The sequence below is a fragment of the Rhipicephalus sanguineus genome, chromosome 10, assembly GCF_013339695.2.
Source record: "Rhipicephalus sanguineus isolate Rsan-2018 chromosome 10, BIME_Rsan_1.4, whole genome shotgun sequence".
Lineage (NCBI taxonomy): Eukaryota > Metazoa > Arthropoda > Arachnida > Ixodida > Ixodidae > Rhipicephalus > Rhipicephalus sanguineus.
In genome coordinates, this window is record NC_051185.1 from 130,080,859 (window position 1) to 130,104,887 (window position 24,029).

Below are 24,029 nucleotides of genomic sequence, written 5' to 3' on the forward strand. Positions count from 1 at the left end.
TGTCATTAGAGTTCTCAGAGTACACTTTATCAATCTAAACAAATTCATTGTGTTCCTTTAAGAACTGAGCAAAGTCCAAGCCCGGCCCGACCCTAAGACCGGAGCTTCAGACCCGAATCCGGCTCGGGCCCACCGTGAGAACTGCTGGGCCGGGTTTTCAGGTAGGCCCGAGCCCATGCAGTGCTGTAGGGCTATGTTCAGCAGGGATATCTAAAGGAAGCTAAAAATACAGCATCTTACAGCTGGGATTGACGTGTTTTGCAGCTGAGACTGAACTTTTCAGCTGGAAATCCATGCTGAGGGTACAATATTTTCCAGCTGGGACGTGCTCGCAGCTGGGGAAAATGTGCGGTTTAATAACCCAGCTGGAACTGGAAATTTTTTCCATCTGCAAAATAAATAATGAATATATGAGCTCACGTGGGGTTTTCTTTGCGTGTGAAAAATGCGCGGGGTTCGAGACATGTTTGCCCACGGTCCCCGTCCTCCCACTCAGGAAAATGAAAGGACACCGCCTAGGTCGCATGTACAGCGCAAGAACGTCCCGGAAGAGCATTTAAATGTGCACTGCAGTTCATACGATGTCGTAGCAAAAGATTTCAATAACGTGCGCAAGAAAGCTCTGTCGCATTGCGCGCGTCGTCTAAATACAGCGCTGCACGCGCGCGACCCAGAAACGCATCAGCTCAGGGCGCATGCGCGCACATCTGCGCGCGACGTCGCTGGCGTGGGGGGTGCAGGCGCGGTGAACTCGTCGATACAGTCTTCTTGGGTTGAAAAACAAAAAGAGCGACAATAAAGGGAGTTCGCTGGAAGAATTACCCTTGGCGCCGGTGCACCCTTCGGAAGGCGTCCCCGCAGTACGAGGTAAAACACCAGCAGTGCTGCTGTGCGCAAATAAATGCGCTGCTAAGCCTCGCCCGGAGATGACGATGCGCTAACGCCCCTGCGAAGCGCGCTTCCACCCAAGGGACGGGCGCTGCGGCGAAGCCGACCTCCTCGACAACATGTTGGAGCCGTCGTCGTCGGAAGACGAAGGCGGCAGCGACAACGAACCGGTCGAGGATGAGGTCTCGTCGGAGGCGGCGGCTGCCGTGGTGCTGGAGCTGCCGCGCAGCGTGAGCGCCACTCGGAGCCTGTCGCCGGCCACGGAGCCGTCGCCGTCGGCACAGTCGCGCTCTAACAGCCTGGCGCGGCCGTCCAGCCCGAGCCCGTCGCTGGTGAGCGAGAAGGACGAGACCGCCGAACGAGAGGAGGAGCTGCGCAAGAAGAGGCTCCAGTTGTACGTGTTCGTGCTCCGGTGCGTCGCCTACCCGTTCAACGCCAAGCAGCCGACCGACATGACTCGGCGCCAGACCAAGATCACCAAGCAGCAGCTGGACACGATCCAGGCCAGGTTCCAGGTAACCAAGCATTTCCGGCTCCTTCGTTACATTCACGGAATATAATAGCTGCCGTCTTGTGTGTGTGAATTATTCGAAAAAAAAAAAAAGTTACGTAGAAAACCTGCTATTTTACTCTATAGGCTGTGTGAGAGTGAAATTTGGAGGCACTTCCTCTGCTCCACCATTCAGTTTCTTCGAAATCGCACTACCTATCGACAAATTAAAGACGGAGATGCAACAACTTGCACATACAGCTGTGAATTTTTCTGTAGGAAAAAATTTAATTGCCTCATTGGCAAAAATTATCACGGGCCTCCTGCTGCTTGTCACACAAAAAACAAGTACGAGCTCGCTAAGAACTCCAGTTGTAGATTTCAACTTATTTCTTTACTGCTGTTTTAGAAAAAGCAAGATTCCTGCTTGCTGTACCACATGCTCATTTTATTCAGAATGCTTCCAGGGCCCCTTGTCTAACTTAATCTGAGATATTCCATAGGCCAGTTCAATGCACCACTATGAACCGGTTCACAGCGGGGCACAAGAAGTTTGGAAATTGTTCAGTGGTGTAGGCACACCATGAAAGGAATGATGAAAGGGCGCCACCCACATACATTTGAAAGAATCAGGTGGGTTGGTTTATGAGGCATAAACACAGCCCACATTTTGCAGACACAGCATATGCTTGACCGTGGGTTCCTATGCCCATGTTGATTGGCTGCTTTAATTGCACCTATAAAGAAGTGTGGAAGGGCCCCGCCTGACTGACCAAAGCACGGCAGCAGATCACCTCCGCAACTCAAGAAATAGTCCTGCTCATGCACTCACCAAAGTTCTCTGAAGGCCAGGTCACGACGTCAGTCTGGAGTGTATGCGTGTGTGCATCCACCTTTGAGGTGCCACAGACTTGTAAAGTTGTATCCATCTGTATACATTTGCATCAAGCTGGCACTATTAGCAAACAGGGTGCCAGAAAAACCAGCTTTGCAGACCCTTTCCCCTTGAAATGAATAACATGGTTTGGAGGATGCTGGATTGAGTGCCAGGTTGCAGCAACTCATGAACTGATGCAGCCAAGCTGATTTGCACCACACACCCATTAAGGGTGGCCATGTCCACCCCATTGCACATGCAAAAGACCAATTATATTTGCCTAACCTTGCGTGTGAAATCACGCACCAACTGTTTGCTATGTATTTTCGGTGTTGCTGTGCAAGATGTCCACACAAGCAGTGTTATCAAAAAGGGCTTCTTTGCGCTAAGCAGGGATGCATGGCTCGCGCATTTGCGCATCTGCTTGCTTGTAAACCAACAGCTAAAGTCTCCAAGTGAAAAAAAGCTTAGTTTTTAATAGCGCTCTTCTGTTGCTGCACACTCGGCTTGCACACTTGTGACACATCTGTAAAACATGGAAAGAATAACTGGGAAACAATTGGACACGATGCTTTCGAATTGCAACTAGTAGTCATCATTCCCAGCCTGCAAGACCAAGGCCTCATCGAGTGACGTCCTGTTTGCCCTGTTATGTGCAAGCTGATTCTATTTTATCCCTGTCAACTTCTTAATTTCGTCACACCATTTCACTCAGTGCAGATCTTGGTTGCATTTCCCACCCCTTCATACGATAACTGAAATCTGGACAAGTTTGTAAGATTGCATACCTGAGCAGGCAGCACAAACAACGAAGACACAAGCGCTTGTCTTGTGTCTCTGTTCCTCGCTTGTGTCTTCGTTTTTTGCACTACCTGCTCAAGAATCCCTTCTAATTCATTTTGTTGATCTGACTTACCACCAGTTGTCTTTCATATGAGTTACGTGGCCAGTCCAGGCCCATTTTTTCTATTTATTATCAACAAAAATATTGGCTACCCCTGTTTGTTCTCTGACTCAATCTACTGTCTTCCAATCTCTTAAAGGAGTACTGACACAAAATTTTGAAGGTGAGATAACCTGTGGGATAGATTTTTGTGAGGGCACACACACAACATCTACAAAATATCAATGGACAATACAGCCTAGAGCATGCTTAACATCAATTTTAAAGTGTGGCGCCATTGCACGCAAAATGCGCTTTTGGTTTTCGTGTAAACAACCAACTGCCACCTGCATCACGAGTTTGTGTTGGCTGCCACGATCCTTGTGAGCGCTCTCTCCTAGCAGATCTTTTCAATGGAAAGAGGGGGCAGACTTGCATGAGAGTACAAAGCTGATATCCTTCCCTCGGCAGTGCATTTCAGGAGGGTTGCGCATATTTGTAGCTTCTCAGAGGGGATTGTAGCAGCACCCAGGAAGCCCTCATTGAAAAGAGTTGTCAACACGGTGCTCAAGTGCGTGTGTGTGCTCACATAGCCATCCATGTTCACATGAAAACCGCTCTGGGTCCCACCTCACTCGGGGCTCTCTGAAAGTGCGACTGGGCGCTATAAAACCATCTCGAAATAATTAACCATCGCTCGCTCGAGCAAGTGAGCTTTCCAGCCATGATAAATGGGCTGTTAGCTACTAAACAAAAAAAAAAGCAAGATGCAAAATTTTTGTGTCAGTGCTCCTTTAATGCCTATCATTTCCAATTCCACAGCATATTTGATGTCTTTCCTTTTTCTCAGGTTTCACTGTTAACCTCCAAGATTAAGCCGGATATGTTAAATGTGGCAGAATGCAGTGATTGTATACTTTTCGGTTTGAGGGCAGTTGCTGATTGCTTGTGATTTCAAAGTGGAGTAGCACACACTTAGACAGGAACGAGGTAAGCGAGACGACATAAGCGTCTTGCTTACTTTGTCCCCAAGTATGTGCTATTCCACTTACATTACAAGACCAATCTCTTTTTCTTGCCAGTGATTATTTGGGAGTGCTTGCCATCTTCCTTTTCGTGAGTAGGTTCTCATGTTAGGTTTCATCATACTACAGTGCACCAAGATTGGGGAAGAAGCTACAGCACACACACGAAGGGACACAGCGCTGACTAAAATTTCTTATTGAAGGAACGTGTTCATATAGGGAAGGCCGAACTTGCACACCTGCACACAGTAACTGCGACTTACATACTTTAAAAAATATATAGATATAAAAACGATGAGAACGGGTTCCCACGTGTCAGTCGTTTTCTGCTCATCCAAAGTCTAGAAGGGCTATCTGGCTCGGCTTATGCACTTGCCTTCGTTATTTTTATGTGGAATGCTGCCATGATTTCTCTGTACGTGTCTGTACAAAAACAGTGGCTTGGTCGAACAAACGACGACATGCGTTGTCCTCACAATTTCTGCAGTGTGCCGCCAGATGAGAGCATGCAGTGATTCCTTTCAGATTGTACTTGTGTTCCCTTAACCTTTTGTAAAGACAGCACCCTGTCTGTTCGATGTACATTTGTCCACGTGAAATACGTATCTTGTACACCACCGCTGCGCAGTTGACAAACCTCTTGCCATGCTTTACTGTGCACGTTGACTGGTAGCTGCCATTTTTTTCCTTGAGCACTCCTTTCTATACTTGAACAAATTCCACTCAACTTGCTTTGCGCCGAAAAAAACCACCTTCGTTCTGTACCTGCTTCCTATCTTCTTGAGCCTGTCCCAACTGAAATTGGCCGACGGCCGATGGTTGGCAAACAAATGGGCAGCGCTAGTCAACCGGTATTGTTGGCCGACCAATGGTGGCCCAGAGTGGGGCCCCAATTGGCAACCAATTACACTGGTTATTAATTGGCCGAAGACGTTCAGCCAACGGTCGGCAAATGATAGGGAAAGAGTCGGCACCCAATGCTCGGGCGACCAAACGTGGTCCTCCGTAGGGCCATGCTTTGCTACCTACCACGTTGGCCAGGTACTATGAGCCAGCGACAAGCCGACATTGCTTTATATCTGTGGGCGCAAATTTTTTTCCTACACCGCGCGCATTATTTCTCGGTCAGCGAAAATTTCTTGTATGAGCGTTGAGCGTCGGCTTTCAATTTTTGCACTACATTATTCGCAGAAAATTATTTGATCCAGCTGTGCACCGCCTGGTGTCTACAAGGTCGGCCTACGGCCTTGGCCCTATGTTAGCAACCAGAGGTCGGCCGGTGTAAGGCCATTAACCAATCCCAACCTCGGCTCAACTCTGTCGGCCAAGCTCGGGCCATGGCCGGCCAGGTCGGCCATGCACGTTGGGCCAGCATAGAGCCGAGGTCGTTTTTTCAGTGTGTGACAGTGCATGAACATACGGGAGGGAAGCAGTATTCTTGTACGTTTCATTCTCACGTTTCTTTTTTTTTTCTTTCTCTTCTTTCTTTTCTTGCTTTGACCATTTTAAGAGCTTCTATGCGCACCACTGACCTAGGATAACCGGCTTCACCCAATCTCTTGATCTGTTCGGAAACACTCTTTTCCATCGTGTGCATGCAAGTCAAGATGTCCTGATACATGGCCGAGGGTTCTGTCAGATGCCCTGATACATGACCTAGCAATGCCATTCTTTACTAACTCGCTGCTGATCGATAGTTTAGGAGCAATGTTTTTGTCCTGGGGTAGTGCATGTAGCAATCTGGTCCCTCTTGAACAGTGTGTTGAAACGGAACGAAAACGTAACCAAAACGATATCTATTATTTCGTTCCTGAGTGAAACCGAAATTTGTAAAATCATTTTTCGGTTCACAAGAAAACTTGGCAATCCGGAACAACTTAGGTCATGCAACGTGAGCAGTTATGCATATGTCAGGATACAGTACTAGCACGTACCTCAGGCAGGAATTCCAAAGCAAAGATATGCAGAAATTATGCGAAAAATCGAAAACAGTGGCAACCAGAGATGTTTATATTAACGTTAGTGGACTTTTGCGCACCTGTCATGCAGGTCAGCGTGGAGAGGGCATTGTCGGCGCTGAAGTTTGTTACAGCGAAAGCTGCTATGAGATCATAACAGTCCATTTTGGCGCCATAGTTGTCCACCGCTGCCATTGTCCATAACCGCTGTTGCGTGAAATAAGAAACAGTGAAATGAGAAACAAATTTCTAGGATCGGATCGGATTTTAACCTGTGCCCTCTGTGTGGCATTTGAGTACTACACCACAGTGCCACGCTGGTGCTTGTAACTCCTTCAAAAATTCTGTATACAGGCATCATGTTGGGCAAGAAAACGGTTTAACATATGTAATATAGTATGGCAGAAGACTAAAATAACAACCTGGCGTCACACAATGCGAATTGCCCAGTGTAGATAGCTGGGCCAGTTGCTATGGATCCATGGAGTGTCGTCTTGCTTTTCGCGCTGCTTACTTCCATGGCGAGTTGCAAAATGAGTTGGTCGTTAAATGCTTCCAACCCATTACAAAGGGCTGAGCCATAAAGGGGTCATGAAGCACCCCTTGGGCTTGTTGAAAAAACACATCCTGCGGAAAGCTGACACAGCTATAAACTGCTCAGCCAAATATTGCAGTCGTGCACGCCACATAAAGGCTACAAGCAGAGCGTGTAGTTGCTGTTTTCTCAGGCGCCCTCTTTTCAAACAGAGGCCGAGGGGCGGGGCATCTGCCGGTTGACATCACGGATCTGCTTTGCTGCGTCGCAAGAGCATCCTTATTGGCCAATAGCCGACATAAATCAAGGGTGGTGCTTGGATCAGATGCGCTTGTTCCCGTTGACACTGTGTACAATAGTTGTTGTAGTTAAATAAACAGACTGAAATATGGAAAAAGTTTGTTGCAAGTTTTCGAAAAGATGACTCACTTCCGGTAGAGGCCAAATGTCGTCTGGTGAACTCAGCGCGCCCGCGCACCTTCGAGCGTAACCTAAATTGGGCCACATTGCCTTTTCGGTATCGCAGCCTCTTGTGCCTCACTTGTTTCGATTAATTTTGAATGTCATAACAGGCCTCAAATCCCGTGCTGACTTGATCAGTGCGTGCACGGATTGAGTTGCAAGCAAGTTCTTAAATAACAGGCCGGAGAGCGGCCCCTCGTGAACCATGAGGGTTGGATTATAGCTGAGGGTTTTAACACTGTTATTCTTTTCACAGAGAATGCACATAATCATTTAACCTTTGGATAATACACTTCACGTAAAAGAAGATGGATTCAGCGGTAAGGTCGAAATAATACAACCTGAATTCCACTGAGAGTACTTTTACTTCCAGTCGTCTTCAAAGAACCATCGGCCTTTGTTTAACTTTACATAAGGCCACTACATAATTTGTGGAGCGTCATGCAGGCCGAAGTGAACAGCTTCGGCTCCGAATTCTTTGGTTCGTCGTGTTGTGCCGTTATAAAAATGGTAAACGTGTGCCCTCTTGAGTGCTTCTCCATATATCGACAACGCTTCGCTCGCCAGAAATTCGTGGATACCAACGTGACAAAGGTATCTTCAGTTGGCCGAACATATGTGCATTCCATGGGCGTATGCTGTGGGGCAATTTTAGTAATTTCTGCCGCGAGCTGCATGCGTCCTGTGGCAGCAGCGTGTTCTGAGCTGTTCTAAGACCGCCTGTGTTTGCACTGTAGGGGTCTGGGCCAGCCGCCGCGCAGAAAACCCCTCAGAGGTGAGGACGAGACACTGAGCAACACGTCTTTATCATTCGAAGACACGGCTGCGACTCACTGTCAACGGCCACCGAGCGCGAACCGTGAGCATGTCCGTGTCCATCGTTGTCTTCTACCGTCGGCGTGCTCGCGGCTGCCGCTCCCATAAAAGTTATTATTATGAGGGTGGCGTGTTGGGCAAGTTGGCACATAGTTCTTCGTGAGGAAATGCCAGGAGCACCAAAAGAAAGCAGAAGAAACTGAGCCAAGAAAAAATGAGACAGGATGATGGACTAACAACTGACTTTAATTGTGTCATTCAAAAACACAGATGGCGCACTCACACACACTTATCGGGACCAGGTTTGTGAATCTGAAACACTTGAATAATTTCATGCTCTTTCTGTGTTTTAGCCCTTCCAGCCACTGAAACGTTGCTGAATAGAGGGGCGCAACCACACATCCTGCAGTAAATCGGTAGATTTCCACCCGTGCCCGTAGGAAGTAAACTTGCATGCTCGCGCATCCTATCGTTCACACACCTGCCCGATTGCCCAATATATTCTTTGCCACAGGTCACGGGAATACAGTAGACAATGCATATATCACACCTGCTGAATCATGTGCCGTATTACACCTGGACCTCCATGCCGCACAATCCGCTGCATATGCTGACCAGAAAAAACGAGCTTGACGGCGTTTCTCACCGGCACCTTCTTAAGATTGTGCGATATGCCATGTAAGTATGGCATAACAACTATTTGCTTCTTCACATTACTTATGCTGTCTTTTTCATGTGCAGAGATACCACCACTGCCTCAATCATAATCTGAGAGTAGCCTGCATTCACCAGCCTCTCAACCTGCTGATGAATCTCGTACTGGTGTAGCGCAGCTCAGTTTGAGCATGAAGGAAAGAGGCTGCATGTTGCCTCTTTCCTTCATGCTCAAACTGAGCTGCACTACACCAGTACGATATTGCAATGCACCCAACTTGCCCAATCTGCAGTACTTGCTGCTGATGAAAACCGGTTAGCATTTGATGCATACAACTTTTTTCCAATGCATTGGAAATGCAAAGGTGTGCAAATGCTCGCTTTACGAGCTTCGAATGGGAAGACTCATACGGAAGGAGCGTCTTCTTAGTCCTAGGGCTGTACATCCAGCAGATATGATGATGGGACAAAAAATTTAGTGACAAATCTAAAAACCTAATAGAATTATCACGTGGTTCTTCATGAGTGAAACATAGATTAGTGGAGCAGGACTGAAACACCAGCAAGATGTCACGGATGGCACTAGTGAGGCTGTCAATTGGTCCAATATTTTAAAAGAATAACCAAGTTATCTACATATCTGAGTATATGGGAGACTCGTCCATCATTTAAAATTGTACACACAGAGTTGTCTTTTGGTGCTGCTGGCATTTCCTCACGAAGAATATAAAAGTTACACACGCCGACGTCACAGTTACAAGGATATTGTAACGCGCTAACATTAAGTGCATTTAAAGCGTGCCTACTGTCGCGAGCTGCAAGCAGGGGCAACAGCGCCTTCTGAGCAGCTGAGCGATAGTCTATTTCTGCAATTAGCACTTATTTGCAATTCGCGCTTTAGTGTGGCATACAGTGGTTCTCTATAGCTGATATTTTGTATTTAGTAGTTGCTTTCATACTCGTAGACTACCTACTATCTTACTAATTAACTGTTATTACTAAGCATCACACCACTGTGTTAAAGCGAATGCCAAAAGCGTGCCCCGATGTCAAGCTAATCTAGTAACGTTGGTCGAGCACAACATCCACAAATTTACCAGTGACATGTGTCCCGCAAAACAAAAATGTTAATGCACTTGCACTTCTCCCTTGTGAACGTCCATGTGTACTTGGCACTCTCCTTGCACAGATGACGCAGTATGAATTAAAAAAAAATATGTATTACAGTCCTCCGCAATGAAACAGCTGTTCTCCAGAAAATAATGGTTCGTTTGAATTGCTAGTATACTATATTCATAGCAGTAGACAGGTTGGCTTGTTCACAATTCAGAATTTTACATACATAACACAGAAACACCAGACAGGTACAAAACTGGAAAAACTCGGTCATATGTGCACTCCTTCGTCCACCTGCACATTATGTTGAAGTCCACTTTTACAACATGCACCTTCAATTATGCTACGATTGATGAAATATCACCCAACCTACCTTAGAACACAGTGATAACTTGTTGCCTAACTGCCTGTCACCTATTTCTCTTCCACAATGTGTTGTAATGTGTAAATCATCTGTTCTGCTTGTTTGGTAATAAAACACAGGCCGTTACATTGAGCGAGCAGCGTTTCACCAATTTGTATTGCATGCAGAAGTTCATTTCTTCCATTTGCATGCACGACAAATAGTCATACCTCAACTGATACAAGAAACAGTGTTTGTACTATTTTGTTGGAATCAAAACAGTAGCAGTTCTTATGTCAGTGTAAGCATATGTATATTTCCATTTTTGTGCATAGAACCTGCACCCAATACTGAACACACGGAACAACATATGCAGTAGAGCCCAAGCATTATATATAATTCACAACAGTAAAGCAATGTGAAAGTAGTATGTAAAACCTTCTCATAATGCCTATTGACATGTGCACTTCACAGTGCTACTATCTAAGTTGAATCCAAAGAAATGGGATGCACAACGAACTTAGTGTCAGCCTACACATGAAGGCAACTAAATTAGTACAATAAGGCTAACTTTACTTTTGCGAAATATGCAACCATGCAGATAGGCATGTTCTAGTTTTTTTATTAGTTTGCACTATGGCATCAAAACATGTCCCACATGATCATACAGTTGAGTTTCCTGCAAAAAAAGTCGAAAAGTGATTGTAGATCCACTTACCACAATTTATAAAAGCATTCAGCAACGCCCACAAAATGACAACTCTGCCTTCATATATTGCTGCACATATTTGCTCACAGATATCTGAAAACTAGCGTAAATTTCTGGAATTATGCTTGGGAACTTGTCGGCGTTATCACATGACTACAATGTACCAATACTTCTGTTATGCATAATTAGTACATCTATTTTTACAATATATCCATGCCAGCTAGTGCCATCCGCCACTTAAAGTTCTTCATCTTTAATTCCTCACTTCTTGGCTTATGCATAATTACCACATTGAAATTAAGCCCAGCCTTATGGCTGCAAGGTCAACTTGAAATTAGGCAATCACATGCCCAAAATTAAAAATTTCCTATAAATTGTGGCTGATGGCTTGGCACAGTGGATCCTAGGACTTGATATGCCATGAGGTTGAATAAAATTTGACCACATGCTTCTAGAGGCTGTAAAGCAGTCAGGACTTAAGTTCATAGTTAAAGAAAGTGGGAAAACAAAACCACAACACACATTGAAATGAAGGGGACAGGATGACGTGGTACTAGCAACTGAAGTTTAACATGTGCTTGGCTTTTTTAGACATGTTTTTACTCTTTCAGCAACCGCGTGATTCTTTAATTTTGTAGTTCTTTCATACTACTGTGTGTGTATATTTTTCTGTGGTTTGCATTAAACTTCAGTTGCTAGTAGAGCATCGTCCTGTGCCTTTCATTCTCATTTCCCTGTGCTGTGGGGTTTTTTTTCCCGTACTTCTTTAACTATGAATATACATCAACTCGCCCAACTGTCCATTTTAGAATAAAGTTTGCTGAATAAAGCCGGTTCCACTAAGTGCCATTTTGAACAATGTGAAATTTTCAAATGTACATGCTACAGGAAAGGTTGCACGCAGCATCATGCATAACACTCTTCATCAATCCCAGTATTTGCCCAAATGGTGTAAGATGTAAGAAATCTTCAAGATAGTGTATAGTGAGGCACAGTGGAGTGTTCCCACAATACACTGTCTCGTACGCAAGCAGTGGACGAGCAACTCTTGCTGCTTTGCCAGAAATGTCTTCCTGAAAATGATACAAAAAGGAAGTTCATTAAGCTTTCTGTGTCCATAAAAATCAATTTCTCACCAAGGACTCATACTTCACTATACTTATTGCAGACCTTTTAACAAAACATGAAACAAATGCAAGATTGTGAGGCTGCTAAGTAGTTCCTTGTGAACTTTTCACTTAAAGTACATAGGGCGAAAAATACACGAAGGTAAAGAAATGCGAAACAACACCAGAAGTGTTACTCTTGTTGTGTACCACCATTCGGGTAGATTTCGATGTCAGTCAAGTTAGCATTATAGTGTAAAGGGGTGTGAATGTTAGCGAGGTTAACTTTGTATTTAAACACGTTAGACACTAGATTCTTGATCAACCACAGCTGCTCTGTTTAGGACTGAATATTGGGCGACTGATTCATGGCAAAAATTAACAGCATACTTATAATGAGGACAAAAGAAGACCTGGACACAGTACCGGCGTTTTCACTTTGTCAGAAATTGTGTCAACAGTGAGAATACTGTGTACAGGTCATAAACACTATGGCAACCAGGCCCGTAGCCAGCCCCCCCCCCCCCCCCTGAAATATTTATGATACATGGTGTTTTACCAAAGATAAATAATGAAAATAGGCGTTTTTCTCAAATAGTCAAGGCTTTCAGCAAGTGGGCACCCCCCAAAAAAAATTCCTTGCTACGAACCTGATGGCAACATAATTTAAAACAAAATAACGAGAGGGAAGAAACAAGGTGATTCAACAGGTTCAACTGACGTATATCAATGTGATTAAAATAGCCTTGCACAACTAATACATCTCCTAAAGGCTATAAATATGCATATGTAATCCTGGAAAGTTCCAGTGCTGATATGTGACTAATGAAGTGACAATACCATAAAATGCATGTTCTTCACAACACACACTGTCACTTGGCGGATGTCTGTCACATCATGTGGCCATAATTATGTTTCATCATATGGTCATAATTATGTGACGATTATGCCACATGTCAACGCACACAAATTGACATCGAGACGGAGGATCAAAACATTGCAAGCAAATCAAGCATGAAAACAGCATAAACAGAAAATAAATTTGGCCTCAGTGCACATTTCATCAAGTGACAGCGTGATAATAATGGCTTTTTTTTTGCTTTAGTGTGTACTTCTTGAAAGCACTCAGCTTCATTTATGCTTTATCGCAAGGAAGGAAATTATGTTGTACAAACATCTTTTTTCAAGCCGCACTCGTGCATTGATTGGCTGGCCGTGCGAAGCATGTGCTATATTCACAGGAGTTTCTAAACACGCATTACGCATTGCCACTATGTGAGCTTAATGACTTTTCTTTCTTTTGTTTTTTCGATTTTTCATTGTACTTTTCACGCGACGCAATGTACAGAACGACACCTACAGCTGCCCGAGCGACAATAAGGACGCACGAACAGAGCAAACATGAGCATTACTTACCATTGTGTTCCCGATGGTACTGTGAACGCAGCGTGCCCATCATCTGCTCGGTAATATACACACCGGCAGGCTCGCTTGAGTCGCCGGGACATTGTCACACCATATCCCTCCCGCAGTAAGACCAACAGTAAGGCATATTGCACTGTCGTCAAACCACGCATTTCACGTCCAGCGGTGATAGCAGGCACAAAACGCGCACACATGGCCAACGGCCAACACAGCTGGGCACAGTGGGCAGTTCAGAAGCGGCGTTCACAAGGCCAAGGTAATCCCATGACGGCTTTGCTTGGGCATCCCGCATGCTGCTGGGGCCAGCCTAAAACGATTCTCTTCTCGTGTTTCTTTCTTTCTTGCTTTTTTTTTTCTCCTTCACACGCGCCTATGTCGCGACGCTTTCTGAAATCTCGCTTGTATTTCGATGCGTCTGATTGTCTGATTTCCTACTTGAGCTTTTCGAAAAATTCTTTTGGCTATATATTCCTGGGAAGGGTCCGACTCATTCCAGGGTGTTTTTCACACCAATCCCGAGGGGTGGTTCATGACCCCTTTAAAGCCGTAATGCTTCATCGTCATCAGCCACAGCACAAAGTGCACATAATGCCCTACAGATGTGTAGCGGGTACCACGATTCTCCGAAGAATGATGAAAAATGGTATAGTGGGTGCTTCGATACTTCAGAAAAATTACGATCATTTATGGGGTAGTGGGTACCTTGCATGCGTACTTGTATTAGTTGCCCCAAGAGTCTACAACGGGCTCTAGAAAGGCCGCTCATACACCTTTCGCTGTGACTGTGCTGCGTGTTTCACACAGGCCTGGTGAATTTTTTATCATAACAGCGGTCTTGCACATCAGAGAGTACACTCAGTGACGTGCTGCTTCTGAAATTGTGCTCAATCCCTTGACACAAAGCATTGAGCCCACTAAAAAAATCGTAATTGACTTTTGAGAAAATAAATACTATGACTTTGAAGGGTATATACTGGTTTGTGCTAGATGGTAGGAATTCAGTTGCTAGTTGGTAGGAATTCAGTTGGTTTTCAGGAGACTCAAAGGTGAACTTCAGTCCCATGCCTTGTTCCTTGAAGACCCGGAGCACTTCTTCTAATGTGTTGCTTAGTTCCTTATGACAGATAATTCTCCAGATAATTGTTCCAGATAATTGTCCCCGTACATAAACACCTTTCTCATGGTATTTTTCAAGGCACAGTCTATCCACTCTACTCAGGAAGATGGTGCTGAGCACTGGAGCAACACATACTTCTAATTTTTGAACACACATTTTTCCATTCCACTTAATCACTGTAGCCTTCAGAGAGCACTCCTAAAGCTCCAGAAATCCTTCCACAGATAATCCACACCAATCAATGAAGGCCTTTTCGTTGTTGTCCTTGCATATGCAATACTTTTCGCGTCTCATCAGGTGTTCCTGTGGTATTGAATAGTACAAGTCTCTAATGTTTATGCTGCAAGCCTTGATGCCCTGAGGGTTCTTGTATTCCAACCACGCAACCACTTCCTTGGAATGGTGGATCAAAAACGGGTCTATGACTACCAAAGACTAGAGATGTTTCTGCAGGTATCCTGACACCTGCCATCTGCCACGTATAGTCCGGAACGGTATGCCTGTCTCTTGCATTTTAACTGCAGAAAACACCTCCAACCTGAGACCAGCTCCCTCCACGTCAGCAACCAATTTTCGCAGGATTTGCATCTTAAAGAAGCACTGACACCAACATTTTGCATCTTGTTTTTTCTGTTGCGATAAGTAGTTAACGACCCACTTATCACTGCTGGAAAGCTCGTTTGCTCGAGTGCGCAACCGCTAATTATTGGAGACGGTTTTATAGCGCCCAGTCGCAGTTTCGGTTTCAGAGAGCGCAGAAGGAGGCAGGACCCAGAGCGGTGGTTGTGTAAACATAGCTGGCTACGTGAGCACACAAAACCGCGTGCACATGAGCAGCGCGTCCACAACTCTTTTCAACAGACTTCCTGGGTGCTGCTACAATGCCCTCTGAGGCGTTGTAAATATGCGTGACCCCCCCAAGATGCACTGCCGAGGCGAGGATATCAGCCTTTGTACTCCCGTGCAAGTCTCCCCTTCTTTCCATTGAAAAGGTCTGCTAGGAGAGAGTGGGAGAGAGCGCCTGCAACAATCGTGGCAGCCAACACAAACTCGTGACGCAGGTGGCGGTTGGTTGTTTACAAGGACACCAAAGGCGCGTTTCGTGTGGAGTGGCGCGACGCGCACTTTAAACCTGATTTTAAATATGTTCTAGGCTATATTATCCGTTGATATTTCGTAGATGATACGTGTGTATCCACACAAATCCATCAGACGGGTTATCTCGCCTTCGAAAGTTTGTGTCAGTGCTCCTTTAAGCACTTCCAGTGCTCGGGACTTGAATTTTGTAGGCTTGTGTGAGACTTCCACGAAGTTCTTCTGTATTGTCTTATGTCCTTTTTTTTTTTTTTGAAACATTCCGTCAGGTAGAACGACAGAATGCCCTTCTTTCTCCGAAACCACCACACGCAGCCCCTTGTAGTCTACTATAGAAATCCACTATAGGGTACAGGCTTTTTCCTCTTCTTGGCGTCTTCAACGACTGCGCTACCGTGCTGATGCATTCTACAATACACCTTCTCTTGTCTTCTTCTGGCACTCGTTGTGCGACCTTTCATACATTCCCGTATGTTCATGCACTGTCGCACAGGCTCAAGAAGATAGGAAGCAGGTACAGAACGAAGGTGGTTTTTTTCGGCGCAAAGCAAGTTGAGTGGAATTTGTTCAAGTATAGAAAGGAGTGCTCAAGGAAAAAAATGGCAGCTACCAGTCAACGTGCACAGTAAAGCATGGCAAGAGGTTTGTCAACTGCGCAGCGGTGGTGTACAAGATACGTATTTCACGTGGACAAATGTACATCGAACAGACAGGGTGCTGTCTTTAGAAAAGGTTAAGGGAACACAAGTACAATCTGAAAGGAATCACTGCATGCTCTCATCTGGCGGCACACTGCAGAAATTGTGAGGACAACGCATGTCGTCGTTTGTTCGACCAAGCCACTGTTTTCGTACAGACACAAGGATACCCTATCTAGAGAAATGATGGCAGCATTCCACATAAAAAATAACGAAGGCAGGTGCATAAGCCAGCCGTCTATTGCCCTCCATGACAGTGAGATAGCACTTCTAGACTTTGGATGAGCAGAAAGAGGACTGACACATGAGACCTGTTCTCATCATTTTTTAATCTAATTTTTGTATCATTTTTGTATCTAATTTGTATGTGAGTCGCAGTTACTGTGTGCAGGTGTGAAAGTTTGGCCTTCCCCATATGAACACGTTTCTTAAATAGCGCTGCGTTCCGTCGTGTGTGGGCTGTCGCTTTTTCCTCGTTTTTGTCGCACTGTAACATAATGAACCAGTACCAACTAGCCCAGTTCACTGTGGATCTAGGTTTACATAATCTTGTACAGACTGCAATTGTTCATTTCCAGTCATGGAATCTTTCTCTTTTGCCAGGCTATATCATATTTGAACTTTTTTCGAACTTCGAACTTTATTTTCAACACACAAAAGTTGGGGGTCCCCCAGCTTTAATATGTCTTCAGCACATTCATTTTAGCCCTACGTTAATACTTTCTCAGTTAAATCCTGAATCATTTTCTAACAGCAAAGCTGTTTAGCAAATCGTTCCTTGTCTGACAAACCAAATGACTATCATCATCATAAATGGGTATGTGCCACAGAAACTGGGTCAATCCCACTACACACAACTTCCACTAAAAGTGAAGAAGGCAAGAGTTAGCGCAGCAACAAATGGCTGGGAAGTGACGGTGGTCAGCCAAAGACCCCGAGTGCGTACAACGGGAGAATACTAGGTAGCGGGAAAGGCAATGGCGGCTGCGAGAAGACCCCAAAGCGATAGAAGGCCTACGACGACGTGCCTGTAGGTCTATGAGAGGTGCGAACGCTTGGCTTCAGCACGAGCTTTTGTCTTTGGAGTTTGGACATGTCTGTGACTGTCTGTGACTGTCTGTGGTTTAACTTGAACCTCTCTGCACTGTGAATCAACATAGAAACAGCCTAGCATCACCTATAGCTTAAAGCCTAGCAACTACCTAGAAGCAACCTAGAAATAACCTGCATCACCTACCTAAGGCCTAGAAAAAACCTAGAAGGAACCAGATTAGTCTTCAGAATCGTCCAGTTTTGCTGTTTCAAGCCTTACGCGGCTTAGTGCAATTCGCCATTTTTTTGCAATTCATCACCATCATTGGCAATTCATCACCATCATTGCTGAAAAGAACTGTCTTCTGCAAATCGCAGTTTGCTGATACATTCTTTTTGGGGTTTACGAATAATTGAAACTTATGATATTCGGTTCGAGTCACTTGGTATTTATAACTGAATTCAATTCACAAGCTACTTTAACTGTTTGAAATATTCAAACACCATAGAAGTTCATAACAGTAATTCAGCACAAAGAATTGCATACCTGTGCTACATTTGCTGCACACCCCTCCATAGTGCAAATGCTGTGCCATTATTCAAGTGGCATGGCATTGTGTAAGAGGCTGAGCACGTTGTCATGCTGAACAAGGTCGACCACCGAAGCAAGTGGAGAGAAGTGTCTCAAAATATGCATTATTCTGGGTGATTCTAAGATGAAGCACCTGCAATGAATGTCATGCCGATCTCTTGTCATTGCTTCTCCCAGTTGAGAAAGCATGCTTAGAGGATTAAGTAATCTCATCAGGACTAGTGTGTTTAGGGAGTGACTGTGTTTGTTGTCCGGAAGAATGGTGACCTGCACAGTGGTGTCGCTGCTTCATGAAAACATTAAATAACAGCATATGTGATATTCATGAACACAGGGTGTCGCTAGAGCCAACATTTCAAGAAGCGGTCTTGCTTTCTTCAAGGCTGCTACTTGAAGGCTGCAGCCTTGAAGAAGATAAGACCGCTTGTCGAAATGTTGACTTCTGCAACACCCCGTGTTCACAAATTTTTCAGCATATGTGATACCATCTTGCAATCGGGTTGTACAATGCATATGTATATTATTTGCTGTGCAACAAACTGACTTTTTGACATTTGGCTGGCGAAAAAAAAAGTCAGTAGTTGCATTATTGATATTAAAAAAAATATTCAATTCGAGCTTGGTTTTCATGATTCGAATTCACTTCGAAGTTGAAAGCTTGATATTCACACACCCCTAATATTCCTCATTAATTGCTATTCCTATTTTTTTCCCAATCCAGTCGGTTAAGTGCTTCTTCTAAGCATGCAATGAACAGCATTGAAGAGACTCCTTGTCTGACCTATTAGAATTCTATTGCTTTTCTAGAGCAAGGTAGCTGTGGACTCTTTGCAGTTGGGGACATAATGCTTCCAAGGGCTCTGATATGTCTATACTGAGTGACATGCTTTTTCATAGTCTATGAAGACCAACTAAAGGGAAATTTCCAGTGGGCACACAGCAGAAGGACGTGAGGAAAAATGACATATGAGGTGTGTTAAAAAACAAACCGAACTTTTGCTCCAACACCTTTACTGCTTATGTTACAACATTTTAAGCAGTGTCCACCTCAAAGTAATCCCCTCTACTGACAATGCACTGTTTTCATCTTATGTAAACTTAAACTGTGCTTAGAACGAGACACCAGAGTAGAAGCAGACAGGACAAACGCAAACTGAGTTATTGAAATCACATAAACTTCCCTCCAGTTGTTTGTCCGCATTCGTCCTGTCTGCTCCTACTCTGGTGTCTCGTCCTAAGCACAGTTTAAGTTTACATAATAGAGAGTTTGAGAATTGTGGACCCAAGACGCTGGGCCCCCAAGCTGCGTTGGGCAGCCTGCTCTTGCGTTCAAATGATCAGCAGAGTTTGAGAATTGGGCCAACGCAGGCTGCGTTGGGTCAAGCACATGGAGTGCCACGTGTGACGAAATTTAAAATCATGAGAGACGCGGGCCATACTGCGCCGTGGCCCGTGCTGCGTCTGTCTTCTCGCTGGTGACCCAAGACGCCTTGGGGCCCCACGCTAGTTTTCTATTTTTGCGTTTCGGGTCAACGCGAGTGCAAGAGCCCAAGAGTGGCTTGGGTTCTGCGCATGCGCTCTGGTGGCTCACAAGCTTCTTGGGTCCCCAATTCTCAAACTCTCTAAGATGTCTTACCAACTAGCCCCCCAACACACACTGTTTCCATCATTTCTTCCATTTTTGGAAAGCCTCCTGGAACGCACTTTCTGAAATGGCGCGCGCAGGTCTCTTCTCAGATTGTTCTGGATCTCCTCTATGGTTTGGAAATGATGTCCTTTCAACTTGGTTTTAAGCTTGGGAAATAGAAATATATCTGCTGGGGTCTGAAGAATATGGTGGATGGGACACTGCGGGATTGTGGTGTTTTGCTAAGTAGCTGCGGACAAGGAGCAATGTGTGAGCCTGCGCTCGCACAATTCCCACACTTCAGGCCTCTTACTGTGCATAAAATCTCTCAAACGGGCTAGGATTTCCTGGTAGACTTCCTTGTTTACCATCTGACAATGTGATACAAATTCCTGATGGGCAATGCCTTTGCGGTCAAAAAAGACAACCAACTTCATCTTTGACCGACTCGTGCGTGCTTCTTTTAATAAGGAGGACCTTTCGCCACCCACTGCGATGACTGCACCTTCGTTTCAGCATCATACCCATGAACCCATGTCTTATCGCCACATGTACAGGGTAGCCAGCCGGTCTAAGAACTGGCTAACCTCCCTGTCTTTCCGCTTGTTTCTTCCTTCCTTCCTTCCTTATCGCCTGTTACGATGTTCTCAAGAAAGTTTTCATTGTCATTGGCAGCGGCGAACAGTTCCTGGCTGATTTCAACATGGGCGTGCTTCTGATTGTCAGTCAACAAATGTGGCACAAATTTTGCACTGACACGATGCATCTCAAGTTTGTCACTCAAAATTTCATGGCATGACCCTACGCTGATACCCACTTCGTCAGCAACTTCTTGAACAATCAAACAACGATTTCCACGAATCACAGCACGAACTCTCTCGACATATGGTCATCATCTGTGGATGTGAAAGGTCGTCCAGGCTTGGGATTAGTACCAACCGACATTCTGCTGTGTTCAAAACACTTGAACCATTCACAGCTCTGCGTGCGACTCATGGTCCTCCCCGTATGCTTGGCTAAGCAACTGAAATGTCTCTGTGAAAGTTCTTCCAAGTTTGTAGCAGAACTTCACACACACACGTTGTTCTTCCACGTCTTTCATTGTCACTTTAGCACTGATCCAAAGAACAGCTCACTTTAGCGGCTCTGGCTCGTGAACTAACGGTCAGAGCGAAACGCGGCAAATGACAGTTTCTTGTCTAAACTTGCCGCTACATGCGCTTAGTAGCCACAGCGTGCTCCCTCTGGCAGTTGGCGCACTATTTCAAAAGTTCCGTTTCTTTTTGAACGCACCTCATACAAGCACATCTTTCCTCACATGCTTGTCTGTTGCGTGCATGCTGGAAATTTCCCAAAATGTATTCATACCAGTTTTCTATACTTTTAAATAGCTAAAGAGGTTGGTTCTGTTCAGCAGACCTCTCTATTACCTGAATGATCAAATGGGTTTTGATCCATTGTAAAGAACCCCTTCCTACAGCTGTCCTGCTTTCTAAGTTGGTTGAAGTTTAGTGTTTCCCTTATCCTGTTTGAAATTGCCTTTGTATACACATTTTGTCTAATGCTGAAAGTAGACTATGGGTCTGTAATTCTTCAAGTCTTTTGCATCTTCCTTTTTGTGTATTGATATAATGTTGGCATTTTCGCAATGGCTCATGCGAAATTTCGAGACATCGAGTGTAGAGTGTCACGAGTTTCTTAAATACAAAATCCTCCATCTTTTAAAGGAGCCCTGCAACACTTAACCATATGCTCATCGAATGACCTTACTATAGGAGTTTATTGCGTCTCGAATCAACTGCTGCAAAATTTTTTAGAGTTGGTCAAGTACAAGCAGAGTTTGAGGGATTTTTCGCATGTTTTTGGGGCTTTCTCTCTTCTTTTGTCCCAGCGTGCTGAAAGCTACACAGAGGGGGATGGCAAGGGGTCAAGAAGCTACGTCAGTGGACGTCGTAGCCTTAATTGAGTACTTGCTTTTTTCTTTGAATGCGCAGCTCACTCTCAGTGTGATCACGAGCACTCTGGTGTAATCCTATATTACGTGTAATTCTAGCGCTATAGAGTATGGAGCGGGTGCACGGTGGTGGCAGCTGTGGTAACTATGCCATGCAGTGACCGTACGTGAGCTTATGATCTAGTTGAAATGGAGCCTGAGCGATTTCTAGCCGACTTCGAAATCGAATTGTAACTTTTCCTGCAAGGTGGGCCTCTAAAAAAATTTACTGTAGTGCACTAGTCTTCTCCAGCTGTTTTTCCATGGGGCTAATCTCATCAATAGTCACGTGCGGAACTTGAGTCTTTTTCTGTTTTGATTTCACTTGAGGATTAATGACTTGTGTGAGCTGGGCAGTTTAGAGTGCCAGTCTTCTGCAGCCTTCACACGTCACTGCCTTGTTTCGGTCCTTCCTAAAAAAGTGTTTCTTTCTTGTGCTGTTGCCCATTTTTTTTTACTGCTGCCTCTATCTCCAGGGCAAGTTTGAGATTGGGCTAACCATCGTGTATCAAGTGTCAACAGGTTAGGTGTAAAAGTGTTATCAAACGTAACAAAATACACAATGCCCACTGTGTTCGTGATGCCCACTCCGTTCCTGTCCGCACTGGGGCGTGGCGATGGCGAGCTGCTTTCGTTCATGAAGGCAACACGTCTGTACAGCCACAAAGAAGCAGTATGAACAGTGGCGCGGCGCATTACTATTGCACTAGGCCATATGTACTACTGAACAGTCATACCCGTGCCACACGGGCACAGAAAATGGCATTTGCCTCCTAATGCCTTCAGATTTAATGCCATTCGCACGGTGCCACATGGACGAACGAAATGGCATTCGCCCAAATGCCATTCGTCACCTAATGCCATCGCCAGAACTCATTCAACTGAGAAATGCATACTCTCGACGGCACAGCTGACGGAAGTGTGATATACCTAAATTATATAAAACAACATCCTATTCAGCTAAAAATAAAGTTTTCACGTCTTTCATTTACACTAATCACTTACACAAGCGCTTCAAAAGCTGTATTTTGGATGCGACAGGCGCCAATTTTATTTTACGCTGTGGATTGGACTAGTGTTGGCTTAGGTTGCTATGGTTAGCTGCAACGTCGTGAAACAAAGCAACGAACTCAAGCTTACGGCAGTGTAATATGCTTATTTCTACATTTAATTATTCTCGGAGGTATGTGAAGCTTGCAAATGCATGTTATTTTTTTTATAACTACTCAACAATTGCTCACTACAGAAGATGCTGCGGTCGACATCATCAAGTCAAATGTCATTCAGTTTGGACGTGTAGCAGCTCCGCCGAAAAAAAATTAACACCATCTTCCCAAAGGGAACCCTGATGGGATGCGAAGCAGCAGCATTACGCACGGGTGGCGTCACGGGTTGAACGGCGCTAACGCGGTGGAGAGGGTGAAGCGAGAGAGAGGTGACACGTACAGACATGTTTCAACGCGTACGTTAGGCGCGCGTCAGGTTTATTGCGCGTGAACCGACGAGTCGGCGGTGTAGCGAGCGGCGGTAGCGGCAGGTGTTGCGGGCGAACGGACGAGGCGGCAGCTGCGGGCACTGCGGCGAGCGCGCGGCAGGCGAGGGAGAGAGTGACGTCAGCGCGCACTGCGAGGGGAGCGTGACGTCAACGCGCAGCTGCGGCGTGACCTACTTGGCACCGCTCCAACACCTGCGGCGAGGGGAGCGCGTTATGGCGCGTTCCACGGAGAGACAGCGTTACACTAGGCTAGTCATAGAGCTGCTTCGCATCTAAAAAATGTCATTCGGAAACTGAATGCCGTCACTACCGAATGTCATTTTCTGTGCCCGTGTGGCTGCAGATGCTTATCATTAGGGTGGGGCGCGTTTGCCGCCTGCTGCCATCACGCCTCCGTGCATTTATGGCACACTGCAGCGCAAAAAAAAAAAAAAACACACAACGGATGGTGCACTAACGTCGTCAGCGCTCGTCGTCGTCGTTAGTGTACCATTCGTTGTGTGTTTTTTGCGCTGCAGTATGCCATAATTATGTACCAACAAGCCCAACTCGACACTTTAATCCGTGTATTTCCGGTGCTTATCTGTAAAATCACAGATAAGTGGGCGAGTTGGTTTGGGTTCATAATGAAGGGACAAGTGGGCAGCGCTAGGACAAATACAAAGGACGAGATGAAGACAGGACATGCGCTGTCCTGTCTTCATCTCGTCCTTTGTATTCGTCCTAGCGCTGCCCCCTTGTCGCTTATCTGTAAAGACATCGCCGCACTGCGCCGTGACAGTGGCCCCTTCAGAGTTTTAATATGCTTCACCACATCACACTCTGGCATTGCAGCAAAGCTGCTTTTCGGACTCTGCTACGGCCGTAAACAGAGTGACTCGCGCTGGTTCAAGCCTACGAGATTATAGACCCGGCATAGGTGGGGGCTTTCATCCTCTGTCCTGTTGTCTCTTCCTCGTCCGTGTGTGTTAGCGCTATGCCCCATTCTGGAGCTTTCATTAATGCCGTTTCGGACCTGAAATTTGGGCAGAAAGTCCGAAAAATCGGACGCCGAAGTGTTTCAGCGTCTGAAATTTCATACGTTGACGTCGAC

General features: G+C 45.3%; 1 protein-coding gene across 3 annotated transcripts in view; it reads left to right on the forward strand.

Annotated features, from left to right (window-relative positions):
* Nucleotides 1-629: 629 nt before the first annotated feature.
* Nucleotides 630-24,029, forward strand: part of LOC119372450 (calcium-dependent secretion activator) — a 1,123,203-nt gene continuing 1,099,803 nt past the window's right edge. For all 3 annotated transcript variants that reach the window (XM_049419575.1, XM_049419577.1, XM_049419576.1), the window contains exon 1: nucleotides 630-1,403. In XM_049419575.1, the coding sequence (XP_049275532.1) occupies nucleotides 1,008-1,403 (396 nt within the window). In that variant the 5' untranslated portion in view covers nucleotides 630-1,007. The remainder of the gene's footprint in view (nucleotides 1,404-24,029) is intronic.